Source organism: Chiloscyllium plagiosum, chromosome 4 (genome assembly GCF_004010195.1).
Source record: "Chiloscyllium plagiosum isolate BGI_BamShark_2017 chromosome 4, ASM401019v2, whole genome shotgun sequence".
Lineage (NCBI taxonomy): Eukaryota > Metazoa > Chordata > Chondrichthyes > Orectolobiformes > Hemiscylliidae > Chiloscyllium > Chiloscyllium plagiosum.
The window spans coordinates 46,571,867-46,587,378 of NC_057713.1; the positions used below are offsets into that span (position 1 = coordinate 46,571,867).

Below are 15,512 nucleotides of genomic sequence, written 5' to 3' on the forward strand. Positions count from 1 at the left end.
AAACTCCTTACATAATTCTTAAAATTGTACCAACTCTACCAACTACAGTATAGGAAATAACCTATACATGAGCTTTACCATGACCAAGCTAATATAGCAGACTAGCCTCATAATGCCTGCAAAATTAATTTTATTTAGAATTATTGCAGTTAACTAATTCAAAATTGATGTTTATCACTTTTAATAATCCTGTGATCCATACCTGCCAGAACCAAATGATTTGTTTGCTATTTCTGGTATAATGGCGGTAGACTGTATTCCTCTGCCAATCAGTAAGATCTACTTCCTGCATGCCACAAAGCATAACCTGCAGAAATAAACAATAAGGTTTTACTCCACAAATATGCAGCACAACAAGTAATCATGAGTATCACGTAATCTTTGCGAAACCAAATTAAACATTATCATGCTGCAAGTACAGCCAAACAGCAGCACAATTAAGACTGGAAACGTTTTGGCAAATTGGTTATGATAGTCAGGGGGAAATCAGTCAAAGGTGATTCTTCACGGGAATTCCAGAAGGCAACTGATAAAATACCACGTGTTAGGCTATTTATTAAGTTAAAAGCCCACGATTTTCAGGGGAGTATATTAGCAGGATTAGAGGATTGATTAGTTAATATATTCAAAGTGGATACAGACAGAATTTTAATCAGTAAGGGAATCCTAATGGGAAAAAAAACAGGAAAGTGGAGTTTAAGATTACCATACTAGCCATGATCTCATTGTGTATTGGCGCAGAGTTGAAGGGCTGAATGGCCTACTTCTGCTACTACGTCTAATGATCATTAATAATTGAAAATTCATTTCTGTTTTTAACATCCTTATTGACTAAGCTTCCACAGCTCTTGGGGCACAGAATTTCAAAGATTCACCACCTCTGAGTGAAAGTTCTTCATCTTAATCTTAAATAGCTTGCCTTTTATTCTGAGACTATGTTTATTGTTTCTAGACCACAGAAACAAGGGGAAAACAAGTTTTATATCAACTCTGTCCACTCCTTTAAAAATTAAACAAACATTTTTCAAGATTAGGGACAGATAAAGGGGATTTATTTATGATGTTCAAAATACTGAAAAGTTTCATAGAATATGATAAAGATAGTGTTTCCAGTAACCAACCAGTGGGCACAGATTTAAAGTGACTGACAAAAGAACTAGAGGCAATGTGACAAAAAACTTTGCCAAGTTAGGAACTTAGGAGCAGAAACAGGCCACAAATAAATGCAGTGAAATAGAAAACAAGTAGAGGTATAGGATTAATTGGATAGCTCAGCCAAATCAGCACAGACATACGAACTTAACTGCCTCGATCAGAACTCAATCTAACTGCAGTTAGTTTAAAATATTTAAATCTAAATATGATAATTAAAGTACAAGTTAAAATCAGGTCTGGTAACCAAAGAATTACACACGATAAAATAATGGAACACATAGATCACATAGGCATGACAGTAAAGTTCTAAAATAGACTAGATTGTTTCATAGAGCTTTATTATTTGAAGACATTTAATAGCAACAGTCTCACCTCAAGCTCTTTTTCATCAAAGTACTGCAGCCACTGTAGAGGTACTACCTCATTGAAGCCATCTAAAAAAGCTCTGGTTTGATCTTCCACCCCACGTGAAAATCGCCATTCTGCCATGAGACTGAAAAAGCAGAGGTCATGGTTTAAAGTAACTACACAAAAATACTACCTGTTTAATTAGTTACCCTTTTGTACAACATGAAACTATTTGCTAGTAATATGCCAAATCAAATAAGTATTTGAATTCGAAAGATATTAAATTTATCAAGAACAGCCAGCAAAAAAAAGTGAGAGAATGTTTTAAAAAAACAATTAAAGGGAGAGACAGGGGCTGCAAGCAGTCAGATACACTGTCAGATCCAACTTTTAATTTGTTTACTCCCAGTGCCACTAAATACTGTTCCACAGATTTACATGGTAAATTCAATCAAAAAAGAAAATACATCACTGATTAACTCTAAGCAATCAGAAAAAGTCTAGGATTTAATAATTGTGTATGTTGTGTTTTTAAAATCACACTTATGTTTAAACATTCATGAACTAATTAACTTTCCTGCAACTTTTTTTGAATTATTTATGGAATTCTCGTATCACTGACAAGGCAAACACCTAATTTTGGCCCAATCATATTATGATTAAACAGGAAAAGCAGAAAGGTAAAAGTGGTCAGGAAACAGGAATTTCTGTGTAGTAGAGACGGAGCACTCATGAGATGCAAAACTGAAGTGCTGCAAAGAATGCTGTCAATGGAAGTATAGGCTGACATGGGTAAATTCATTGTAAAAATAAGTCGTCGGCATTTAGGACGATGAAAATTGAAAGGAATTGTGAGCAGATGAGATTTTTTAACATGTCGTGACAAATCTTTGCTTAAAAAAAATTAGCTTACCCAATGTATTCTTCTTTATTTTCCTCTGTCACTAAGATGTTTGACCCTCCTTGTTTCAGTTCATGGGAGGTAACTTTTCCTAAAATTTCCATGTCAACAGCAAAATACATTTCTAGACCACATTCTTCAATATTGTTGTCCCTGCAAGACATGATTTAATAGCATAATGCAAAACCACTGTAAACATGTCAATGATTAAATTAAACATAACATATGATTCTGCTTTTGACCTTCTTGTAGTAGTTCAATGGCTAAATGTGCTCAACTATACAGATCAGGAAGTTGGAGATAAAATCCTTAAATCTATATTGAGTTAGTGGATTTAAGTTGTTGAGCAGCTGCAAATGGCCCTAAACAAGTGATTAAACAGGCTTGGAACCTAAGTAGTTAAGATACCCAACATTGCTTCGATAAATTTGAAGAGAGGGGGGAAAAAAATTGTGAAAGTACGAGGGTGAAGATACAACATATATTTCTAATCAAGGATGCTCAACATATGGGGAGAAAGTGAGGACTGCAGATGCTGGAGATCAGAGCTGAAAATGTGTTGCTGGAAAAGCGCAGCAGGTCAGGCAGCATCCAAGGAACAGGAGAATCGACGTTTCGGGCATAAGCCCTTCTTCAGGAATTCCTGCTCAACATATGCCCCAATTCAAAATCTTCATTTTTGATACTCCTTGAAACTAGTATACATAAAAAAATTTCTTCTGTTTTCCTGACCAAAATGTAATGTGAATGGACAGTGCACTCTTAAATCTGTTACAAGACATTTGTTGATTACTGGAAACAGTTCTAATCCTGCCTCAGGTTTGTCACAGGGTAACGTTTGTAAACTGACAACAGCTTTATTTACAATGTGGTAACAATCAGATAATAGTTTTTAAATTTGTGATGTTGATTGCGGGATAGATATTTTCTGGGATACCAAGAATAACTCCCCTTCTCTTTTTCAAAATAATACCATCTTTTTACATCCACATGAACAGCAGATCAGGCCTTGGTATAATGTCTCATTCAAAAGACAGCAACTCCAACAGTGCACTGCTCCTTCAGTACAGTCCTGGAGTATCAGCTTGGTTTTTATATGGGACCATGTGGTTCCGAGGGGAGAATGGACAGAGCCATAGCTAGCACATAATTCTCACCTGGTATTTTAAATTTTAATCGCCCTTGTTGCAGCAAGTAAACCTTACCAAGAGAAAATGCTTTCAACAAATTTCACTGACTACAGAATAATTCTAAGCAAAGCTTCTGGCACGATTTTGAGAACTTCCAGTATTACGGATTCAAGTCTGTCATGGATAAGTGCTTGGGTTCAGGTGCTCTGATCAAAAAGTGCAAGTTAAGCATCTTAATTTTAAAAGCGAGTTAACTTAAACTACCCCATCATCAACATTTAGAAATGTGTAATCCAGTTATTGCAATGTCTGGGATCTAAACTGCACTTTTATGCCCTTTATACATTTACCACTTCAAAACCTCTAGACAGACAGTTTGGTGATACAAACATTGTAAACTGCTTTATCTCACATCAAAGCAAACATACAGAAACTGTTTTTATGATCCGATTCAGTTAGCTAAATCAATCACATGCAGAATAGGCCAAAAGGACAATAATGGCAAGCTGCTCATCAGTATGCTTATAGGACTGGCAGACTACCAATTAGACCCAACCATAAAAACTGTTCAGACCTCCGGTAAACATCACTGGATATACAGCTGCTTTGTTCTGCTCATTCTGCATGTGAGAAGAATTGGACCATTTCTCTTCTCCGTCAGAGTGTAGACAAAGTATACAAAAACATTGATAAAATGTATGTCATAGTTATTAGTGAAGACAAAGTAAACTCAGAATCACAGGCAGCTTAGAAGAATGGGCAGATTAAATAGATACATATGGACGATGTGATGCAGAAGTGATTCACTAAGAAAATGCTGAAATGTGGAGCCTTAATCATGATGCACTTCACGAAACTAAGTTATGTCACTACAAGATGCCAAGAGGAAATTTCATCACAGAAGTACCCAAAAATTTATGATAAATTGAAATCAAGAACAGCTATTTTTATTGGTTAATGAAATGATTATAGTATAATTTAAAATGATCACAGGAGGAACTAACAGACAAATTGCAAAGCCTCTTTTTTTTATAAATACAGAAGATAATTTGATCTTTTTCATTTGATGTGGTGCAAGTAAATCCATAAAAGCTCCTAAAAACAAAGTAGAATCTATCAAATAGAAATACTTAAGGGAACAATGGGAGAGGGAGACAGAATAGGCTTAAGTGGATAACTGTTTCACAAGGCAAAGATGTACAGATACTTTGGTTCTTCAAGACCATAAAATCCGACAGTACTATTCTATCAATATAAGATAATTAAATAGCATAACATGACAAACCCAGAAAACTATTCTAAATTAAATGAAAATCAATATAATTTAACAGCATGAATTTGCAAGAGTAAATTGTTTTTATTAAACCATTTCTTAGGTAAAACATTTTTGGAAAAATTACACACATTTTGAATTAGATATGAGGTAAAGTAGCAGAAACAAAGGAATTCAGAAAATTCTAAATGTAGTCAGATGTTAACAAGACAAGTTGAAATATTGAAGGAACAAGTATAATGGGCCACATGGTTTCCTTCGTGGGTGCAAAAATTTCTCAACCGGTTTTAAAGACTGGGGAGACTCGAGATTCACCATGTTCAGTTGATTTCACCAGACTGTGCTAGTACAGTACAAACTAGAGGAAACATAAAACCACAGGGAAGTCACAGTCCATTGTGTGCATGCCAGCTGAATTAGCTGCACACACTAATCTCATTTCCCAGGACCTGATCTGATGCTTTGCAGATTCTAGTTCACTCTAAAAGGAGTTGAAAGTTTCCACCATCACCAAACTGGGCAGTGAATTCCCAACACATAGTACCTGAAGGGTGGAAATACTGCTTATGTGCTTTATCCTCAAAACATCAGCTATTTCATGCCTAGCTTCCTTAACAGCCTAAGATACAATTCATCCAGTTCTGATGATTTATCCACATTCATAAGGATCAGGGCATTCAAGTCTTTTTTTTCCACTTTGTTCATTTTATTTAAAATTTCACAGTCCTCTTCTTCAAATCAACTGTCTGCACCATTCCTCTCTTTAATAAAGACAGTTACAAACTACTTATTTAGAATCCTGGGCACATCTATATTAACCCAAACATTATCAAGTATAACCCATTTCTTAGTCATCTTCTTGCTCTTAAGATACTGATAAAACATCTTTGTACTTTCCTTAATTTGACCAGCCAATAATTTTTGTAACTTCACTTTGCTTTCCTAATTTCCTTTCTTACTCCATTCCTGTACTTCCTCTGCTCCTGTTTCTTAAATGTTACATTCTCTGAGACTGTGAGGAAATGGGCCTTATTCTGCTCTATTTTACCTCAAATGCTTCAGAATAATTGGATCACTAAATTTAGCAGTCCCACCTTTTTTTTTGAGGGGATATTTCTGGAATCTGGCTTCTAAATGCCTCTCCATTGCTATGCCACTGGTTTTCTTTCAAGTAGTTGCAACCTCTTCACTTCTGCCAAATCACTCAGCTTTAGCTTCTTAATTTCTGGTTTTACTTCATTTACAACACTTTGTGCTCCTTTCAGCCTCCTAAAGCATTACGTTCCAATTTAGAACTTGTATTTGTTGCCCTTTCCATAATGATGCTATATCTAACTGTAATATGATCACCATCTTCAAAATGGTCACCCACTGCTATTTCATCCACCAGACCAACTTCATTTCCTAAATTTAAAATCTGGAATTACGTCTTCTTTGTCACACTTGCCAAAAACAAACCTCTCCTGAATGTAGTTCAAGTATTGTGTGTCCTCTCTGCCTTTCATGTTATTTGCATGCCAGATGATAAGTGGGTAGTTAAAGGCCCAACTACTATTGCCATGTTGTTTTTGTTTCCAAAAAAATGCCGACACCAATGTTTCTCTCTTTCCCACTATTTAAGGGTCTATAGTACACTCCTGGCAGTGTGGTAGCCATCTTTTCATTTCTGAGCTCAATCCATATGGCCTCACTTGATGCTTCATTTACCCTTCCTACCTTTACGTTACCATTCCTTACAGCCGTGATGGATTCATCAATCTAAAATGCTCTACTTATCACTCTTTTTATCCTCTTTCCTTTCCTGCCTGACAACTCTATAATCCAGGGACGCTATCTGCCTTCCTTGCCATTACAGCATTGACACTATGCTTCCATATGTCCATTCATGCCCTCACAGCTCATCTTTATTCTACTTACTCTATGTCTATTTGCATATACATCTTTTAACAGAGCCAAATTTCAGTGCTGTACTTTTTTTTTTAAAAAAGCTCTGAAAGACAAACTAGAGATTTTCGTTTAATTTCTGCTTCCAGTTCCTTGTTCTGTATTTCCCTCAGGTTCCGTGCAATGAATGAAAGGATATGAACCAAGGGCAAGCAGAAGGCATTAGCTTAATTTGGCATCATGTTCAGCACATCACCATGGGTCAAAAGGCTCGATCGTGTGCTGTTCTGTTCTATTTTCTATGTTCTCATTTCCCTACCAATCTAGTTTATATCCTCCCAATAGCCCTAACAAATCTCCTGCAATGATATTTAGTCTGCCCTGTTCAAGAGTAAACCATTCATCTTGTACAGGTGCCACCTTCCACAGAATTGGTGCCAATGTCCACCTCCTACACAAGAGAACAAAATTGCTGAGTACTGATAAACTTCTGTTATTCTGATTGCAATAAATAGCTTCTAAAGTTACAGGATGGCAGGTCAGCTCAACCAATCAGAGCATGTAGCCTGCATTACATGTGAAGTCATGGTACACCATGTACCCCAGAAGAACACAACTACAGAAAGGGTTTGGCTGCTCAAGCTCAAAACTCTGTTCAAGTTCCAAAAGTTGGACCTTTCACCAAGCAGCTTCCTCCCCTGTACTAAAATAAGAGCCAAATAAAGAAAGCTACTCCTTGTGCAATTCTCCTCTTGCACAGTTTCAGAGTCTCAGACTGCTTTGCTCTCATGATATTTTCTCTAGTTATACCAGCTCTGGAGTCCTCACCTCACTTGCTCCTCTGGGAACTCTAGGCCTTGATTTTGTTTTAAATTGAGTAGGTTGTTCAGAGTCATTTCTTAATTTTAGGAAGCAGTTGCAGCGTCTAATCTGATGGCAGAGTATATTTGTGCATTGCTAATTTGTTTATGTTGAGTATCATCAGATCATCCATGATCTCACTGAATGGCAGAGGAGACTTGATGGGCTGAATGGCCTATTTCTACTCCTACATTTTATGGCCTTATGATTCACATTCATGATTCCACCAAACGGTTAATTCCCAAAGTTCTCTTTGTTCCCAAAGGAAACTATAGTTAGAAGGTTTGATACTAGGTGCAAATGGAGGAATAGAAAAGGAGATTTTCATGGTGCAATGACCAGTAATATAATTTGACACTGGCAGCAACCTGGAGAATGTCACTGAATCTGAATTTTACCAGAGATTTAACTCTGATCAATTCAAATATTAAAAAATCCATGGGTAATCGTTTTCAAGTTGCTAAATTCTACCCAAGACAAATTTATCAAATTCAGCTGAGGTGCATGATTTACATTTATCCATTAAAGTCGAATTAAAATATTATTCTACTTAAGATAGTATTCTATTACTACATACCTAATCCAAATAAGGGAATTGTAAAATTCAGGATCAATAGATTCTAAATCCTTAATTGTGAGCTTCTTGTTCAGCATACGCTTGTAGAACGGTAATGAGAATCCAGTGTCAATAAATTTTCCATGGAAAAGAGCCTATGGAAAAAACACAATTGTACATTGAGTTGCTTGATAAAAGTAATGAAATGTCATACAGTAACCAATAAAATGCAGAAAAGCAAGTGACCACACCAGTCTAATCAGATAAGTTAGTAACAACTACACTTTTTAATTTAGATTCTCAGTATGTGACTTCTGAGATGGTGTGTGCCAGAAAGTCATCAGATAGAGGTATACAACTTAAATATTAATCCCAATAACAGGGAAAGGAGAAACTTGACCCAAGCCCAGAGCATATCCACCCAATACCACATTTATATCAAAGGACTTTGGAACATCTAAATATTCTACTGTTGGAGGATGGGGAATTTATTAACAAAACTAAATCAGGCTCAAACACTGCATTTTAGAGCTTGATTTAAAACTCACTTTTCTGCAAGGTTCCCATATTCAGGAAACCCGATAATGGAAGGGAGTCAGTAACCACCTTTTCCAGATGTGGTGGGCAGAAGGGTCTGAATCTATAGTGTATGACTATGATGCCCTGTGGGCTAAAGGGTGCAAGGTGTGTCTCAGCTGATCAGTCAAGGAACTTCTCAAATTTGCCTTGGCAGATGACAGTCTTCCCCTTTCCCATCCCAATCACTGTGCCATTTTTCTACAATATCAACTCTTCCACCTTGGATGATGTTTGAGCTGTCCCACTCAACCTACAATGTTCAATCTCCGTCACCCAGATTGTTGAAACCTGACCCCAAGGATTCCCAGTGCCACCTCCTGCCATTGATTTTTTCTTGTTGCTGTGTGCCAGGCTGCGAGTTTGGTTGCTGTGTGAAGAACGAATTTAACAAATGATCATGTAGTTTGCAGGTCTACTGACTATCAAACTATGTGTTCCATATTTTACACCTCAAAAATATTGATTACAGTTTTGTTGTAACCTTGTTCAATTTTCTAAGGACAACATTTATTCACAAGCTTTTGATAAATTCTTCTAGATTCCTGCAAGCATTACAAATAGGTTAAAATATCCCTCCCTGGAATCTGTCCAGAGGTTTGCTTCATTTATAAATAAAATATTTGCACTTTCTCTGCTGCACAATTTTTCTAGAATGATCCTGTCTATACTGTCATTGAAAAACATAAATCTGATTGATTTTCACAAATAGATAAACTTCAACATAAAATAGAATATTGCAACAAAATACTGGTTATAAGTAACTGAAAGAAACTGACAGGATTTTAATGTCTGCAAAGTCTATGTTATACATTCAAAACGAGTGCATATATAAATCTGATCAAACTTCAACAATCTTACATGATAGATTAGTGAGAGTTCTGCTCCTGACGAATGCCAGAAGTTGACAGATAATCAGCCCTCAAACTGATGTTCACTGTTTGATCCATCTTCTCCACCAATATCTGTGAACTAATATCTGTTACACTAGTGAGCCATATCAGTTGATTTCATCAAATGATCAATCACCTGTACTGCAGTAACTACTTCAGTCATTTGCTTACTTAGAATGCTGCCACATAATGGAAGAGTCAAATCTAAAACCATGCTGCCCTGGTGAAAGTTGCTGCAAAACCAACTCAACTTCATACAAATATAAAAACAAATTGCTGGAAAAGCTCAGCAGATCTGGCAGCATCTGTGAAATCAGAATTAGTGTTTGGGGTCCAGTGACCCTTCCTCAGAACTTTCGGGTTTTTATTCAGTTTCCGTACAAAGTGCTTAAGTAAAGGATTCCCTCACTTTCAGAGATTCTTGATTGTCTCCACAATTAAGTTCTCAATGGAGCTACAGTGTTTAAAAATAACTCTACATATTTAAATTTGCTCCTGTGGAAATTCATAAACTCTGAGATCAGTGCTGAACAGAAGCCAAATGAATTCATGATTGCTGGTCTACTGTTTTACAATGTTCACACTGTACTTTAGGGAGAGGTGGAAGGAAGACAATTATTAGCATTAGGAAATAATTTTAAAGAAGGACCTTGCATTAATGCATTGCCTTTCATGACCTCAGGATTTTCTGAAATGATTTAGAGCAAGGAAACTCGCTCTAAATCATTTTAGAGGTACAGTCACTGTTTTAAATAGAGAAACACAACAACCAATTTGCACAGAGTAAAAGGGTGAAATGGCACAATAATTTATTTCAGTAATGTTGGGTGAGGGATAAATATTACCCCAGTACTGGGAGAATGTCCCTATTCTTCTTCCAGTAGTAAGCAAGCCTCAGTTTAATGTTTCATTTGTAAGATGATCCCTCCAGTAAATGGAGAACTGAGTATTACACTAAGTTCTCCAGGTCTCAAAAGGCTAAAACAAGCAGACCTGAAGGAATCTGAGAAATTTGAGTATTTCCTGCGAATAGCAAAAAAAAAAAATGGGTTCTCACTACAATGAAGATGACTGCACTGCATTCCGGAACGTAGCACACTTCAATGTTACTAGCAGCATCTCTTGCAAAGATTAAGATTCATTTGATGAAAAGAATTAAGTAATCTAGAAACTATTGGAGGAATATCAACATATCTCCAAACTTTTCCTCAGTGCACAAATATAATTATTATAGACCAGCTACAGGACTGTCCAATGCTCAAGAGAGAAAAGACACTTGGGTAAATCAGACAGCAGATGAAATTCAGTCCTATGGAAATCACAAAAGCAGGAAGCAATTTTACAGTGCAATGTAATCTGCCTATGAACCTCAGTGCCAAAAGGTCAACACTGCTCACAGAATCACAGAATTTACAGTGCAGGAGACTGTTCAAACTATTGTACCTGCAGAGGCTCTGCAAATGAGCATCACAAGCCTTCTTCCATAACCATAATCATCTCATTTCCTCTTCATTCCCTCAACTGAGCGTGCCTCCACCACATTTCCAGGCAGTATGCATTTACTCTCTCTGATCTCACAATTTTGAGAACTTTATTCAACTACCTTTCGCCTCTTCAAGGAAGTCAGTCTAAGCATATTCTTATACAGCATAATGACATCACTAGCAAGGCCAGCATTTGTTGCCCATCCCTGGCTGTCCTTGAACTTATCAGCTCTGAGGCATTTCAGAGGACAGCTGAGAGTCAACCACATTGCTGTCAGTCTGGAGTCACATGTAGGCCCGACCAGGTAAGGAGAGCAGATTTCCCTCCCTAAAAGACATTCATGAACCAGTTCTCTAATTATAACAGATTTCTAACTCCTGATACCATTCTCGTAAATCTTTTTTGCACTGTTTTAAATGTATTTGTATCCTTCCTAAAGTTTGATGCTCAGAAGCGTACACAACACTATGCTGATGTCCAACCAATGACTGATAAAGGTTTAGTACAACCTCCTGTTTGGTACTCTGTGTCCCTATTAGTATAGGCAAGGATACTGTATGCTTCAACAACAGTTTTCTTCACCAGTCCTGCCACCTTTAATCATTTGTGCCTTTATACACCTAGGTCTCTCTGTTCCTGTACATCCTTTAAAGCAATATCCTTTATTTTATATTGTCCCTCCAGGTCCTTCCTATCAGAATCAGTGACTTTACATTTCTCTGCAATGAATTTCATCCATCCATCATATTCCTTCTCTACCAACATATCAATGTCCTTTTGAGGTTCCACATTGTCCTCTTCACAATTTACAATGCTTCATGTTTTGTACTGCCCACAAACTTTAAAATTGTCCTGTATTCTTAAAGATCCAGATTATTTATATAACAACAGTAAAAGTAGGGATCCTACTACCAATCTATGGGACACTACTACAATCTTCCTTCAGCCTGAAAATTATCCATTAATCCTTTCTGTTTCCTATCATTCAGCTAACTTGGTATTCTGAATGATGTGAAGTCTTCTGACCAATTCACAGCCACTAATGAAGATACACAGAGCTCTAATGCCAACTCTCTTCAGCACTCTCCTACACTCTAATGCCTTTCACGATGTCGATCCTGGAATTATAATCAAATATCAACAGATAAGAAATTACTCAATATGAGACGATTCTAGGCAAAAACCAAGCTTTCAAAGTACATACTTTGCAATTTTCTGTTTGCTGATGACTGTGCACTGCTGCCGATTCAGAGTCAGTCAGGCAGTATAACATATGTTCAACAACTTCTGCCTTATAAACATCAGAAAGTAAACTGAAATAATGTACTAGCTTACTCCAGGAAAGCTCTTTCTCACTGAGTTTTCAGTTTTCAATTCACAAGCACAATCTGTCACAGCAGAAGACAGCACTCTCTCTTAAGCGGTCTACATTAAGGATGAAACACATGCAAGAATTATCAAAGCGAGTGTAGCCCTTGAATATCAGTCCAGCAATGGAGAGATGCTGGTCTGCCTATCAAATAGAACGTTTAGAGCAAAAGTCCTGCTTCATCTGCTCTGTGCGTACAAGACTTGGATTGTGTACCAACATACTGAGAAGTTGTTCAATCGTTTCCAGTTGATTTACTTTCGGAAACTTCTGAAAGTCAGATGGCAGAACAAACACCAGACACTGAGGTGCTCACCCAAGTTGACATGCCAAGCTTCACCAAACACCATCTGGAAACAGTTGCAATGCAGTGCGACTGGTAACATAATCAGAGTGCCTGAAATTTGCTTGGAAAAGTGAACTTTAAGAACAGGTCAAGTCAAGGGTGTGCTCTTACTGTAAACAAAAGGAAGTGTTCCAAGAACACTGACGCTTTACATAAGAGCTTCCAACTTCAAGTCCTGGTAGAAGATTGCCCAGGTTTGTGATACTGGTGAGTAACCAAGTGAAACAAAAACTATTTGGCTTCCTTTGAAAGTAAGCAACTGTCAGAAACAGGGAGAAATCAAAGCAGAGACAAATCTTGAGCCAACAACTCATTCAAAATACAACCATCTGTCATATCTATCCTTTTCTGAATGGAGATCAGCCGAACAACCAACATATATGGTCAACATGGTCACCATGAGTTATACAACAAAACCTTTAGAGATGCCAGTTAGGACCACAGAGAACAGGATCTACTGTCTCCTAACACATACCTTTTCAAGGGTGCCCATAGTGTTGTGGTACACCCTGCTGACTTTATCCTCTTCCACACAGGCAGCAAGAATAAATTGTAGTTTACGCATTTCACCAATTTAGCATTTTTTAAGAAGTTTCTTTTTAAATCTAATTATCATTCTAGTTTAAATTACAGATAGATTAAATGAACTATTTTCCACATCACCCCTCCCATTGACTAATCTCATTAAAGCTTTGATGAAACCTTGCTATCCCCAAATCTCCTAGCATTCCTATTTGGGAGCGTAGAGAAAATACCACAAAATTGTTCCTATTTCCTAAGCAAACTATTGCACAGGTATTAAACTACCATGGCTCTGCTAGTATCACTGAAACTGTGTATTAGATCGCATGCAAAATTGTAGCTCAGGGACTGGCCTTTAGGTTTTCAAAAACATTTCTGACCTCACTTCATTAACTTCTGTAGACATTCAATCGAAGATGAGAAACTCTTTGCAATCACATTCTATCAGTATGCTAATACTTTAATTTGTGAAAGTAAATGGACTATAGTATAATGTAGAAAATTCTGGAATGCAAATTATAATATTCAAACAGCATCTCACTTCAGACTTATTCCCATAACAAGAATGCTCGAAGGGATTTGAAGCTCATTATCCACAAACTCGCATGAACATTTAACTGATTAACTATCTACTCACCATTGCAATAAATCTTCCAATGAAACAAAAATATGATAGGTGATCTGGATTTATCGTGGATGCTGGATTTATCTGCAAACAATAGTTACTCTTGCCAGCGTACTCAAAAAGACAATACATTGGATTTAACACCTCATGGGATAGTAGAAAAAACCATTCTCTGTGCAAAGAAAATTAAACATTGCTGTTAAAATATACCATCCATCGCTTGATAATTTAAAAAAGTCAATATTCCAATATCTTCTACATTACAAAAATTGAATTTCCACTCTACAAGTTTGAAAGGTAATAGATGAAACAATTATTAAATTGCAAGAATAACAACTTCTTAGAAAAATGCTGACAAGACTCAGCATGTCCGATAGTATCTGCAGAAAGTGTAACAAATTTAACATTTTAGGTCAACGGTCTCTAAATATTCAAACTGAATTATTCACTATTTTCTCTGTACACATGGGATACCAATCCTGTACCAATCCAATTGCAGTTCCAGCAATTTTTGTATTTATTTTAGATTTAAAGCACCTGCAGTTTTTTGCTTTTCTAATAATCTATTTCATCTTTAGACAAGCTTGGGCAACCTATTGCAACCAAACCTGCAATTTAACAAAATCCAATTCACTCAAAATAAATGTTTTTTGTGAAATCATTTAGCGGACTCAATGTTTTGAACTAACCTCAACATTTAAAAAAAAAGACAAATTTTATAGCTTTCAGAAGTTATGTGTAGGTCATAAAATTCATTTACAGATTGGATCCATCCTAGATTGTTGTGAGAAAATGAGATGGAGATACCTCAACTGTGACAATTGTTCAAATGTCCTTGGGCATAAATGTGGCTCAAAGAAGTTGGACAATTTCAAGTATTACCATCCTGTTCAAAACGGAGAAGAGGGATGAACCTGGTTTACAAAGACCAGTCTAATGTCAATAGTAAGAAAGTATTAGAAATTACTGTCACAAAGGAAATGGTTTCTCACTTGAAGAAACATGGGTTAACAAGGGACATGAAACAGATATTTTAAAGGAAAATACATCTAATTAATCTGAGTTATTTGATGAAATAATGAATGCTAAAGAAAGCAATGCAGTGGGTATTTTATCAATGGATTTATGAAAAGGATTTTAAGTACAGCATAACCAGACATATCTGGAACAAAGAAGTTTATGATATTAAAGAGATGACAGTAACATAGTAATTACATTATAAAGAGATAGAATGCAAAGCATAGTGATGAAAAGGTAGTTTTTTTTAAAGACTAGAAAGGCGTTTGCATTGGGCCTACAGGCCCCCAAACAGTAGTCTGGATGTCAGATGTAAGTTGAATTAAGAGCTGAAATTGGCCTGTCGCAAAGATGTTGTGAGGGATTTTAACATGCAGGTAGACTAGGAGAAGCAGGATGGTATTGGACCTCAAGAAAGAGACTTTGTGGAGTGCCTCAGAGATGGATTCTTAGAACAGCTGGTGCTGGAGCTGACCAGGGAGAAGGCAATTCTGGATCTGGTATTGTGTAACGAACCAGAATTGGTCAGAGACCTCGAAGTGAAGGAGCCATTGGGAAGTAGTGACCATAA

At 36.7% G+C, this 15,512-nt stretch overlaps 1 protein-coding gene across 4 annotated transcripts in view; it reads right to left on the reverse strand.

Moving 5' to 3' along the window:
* LOC122549018 (NEDD4-like E3 ubiquitin-protein ligase WWP1) overlaps window positions 1-15,512 on the reverse strand; it is a 158,163-nt gene that overhangs the window by 16,325 nt on the left and 126,326 nt on the right. For all 4 annotated transcript variants that reach the window (XM_043688141.1, XM_043688140.1, XM_043688142.1 and 1 more), the window contains 5 exons: window positions 13,937-14,096; window positions 8,130-8,263; window positions 2,417-2,557; window positions 1,528-1,648; window positions 203-307 (listed from right to left, as the gene is read on the reverse strand). In XM_043688141.1, coding sequence (XP_043544076.1) covers window positions 203-307; window positions 1,528-1,648; window positions 2,417-2,557; window positions 8,130-8,263; window positions 13,937-14,096 — 661 coding nt within the window. The remainder of the gene's footprint in view (window positions 1-202; window positions 308-1,527; window positions 1,649-2,416; window positions 2,558-8,129; window positions 8,264-13,936; window positions 14,097-15,512) is intronic.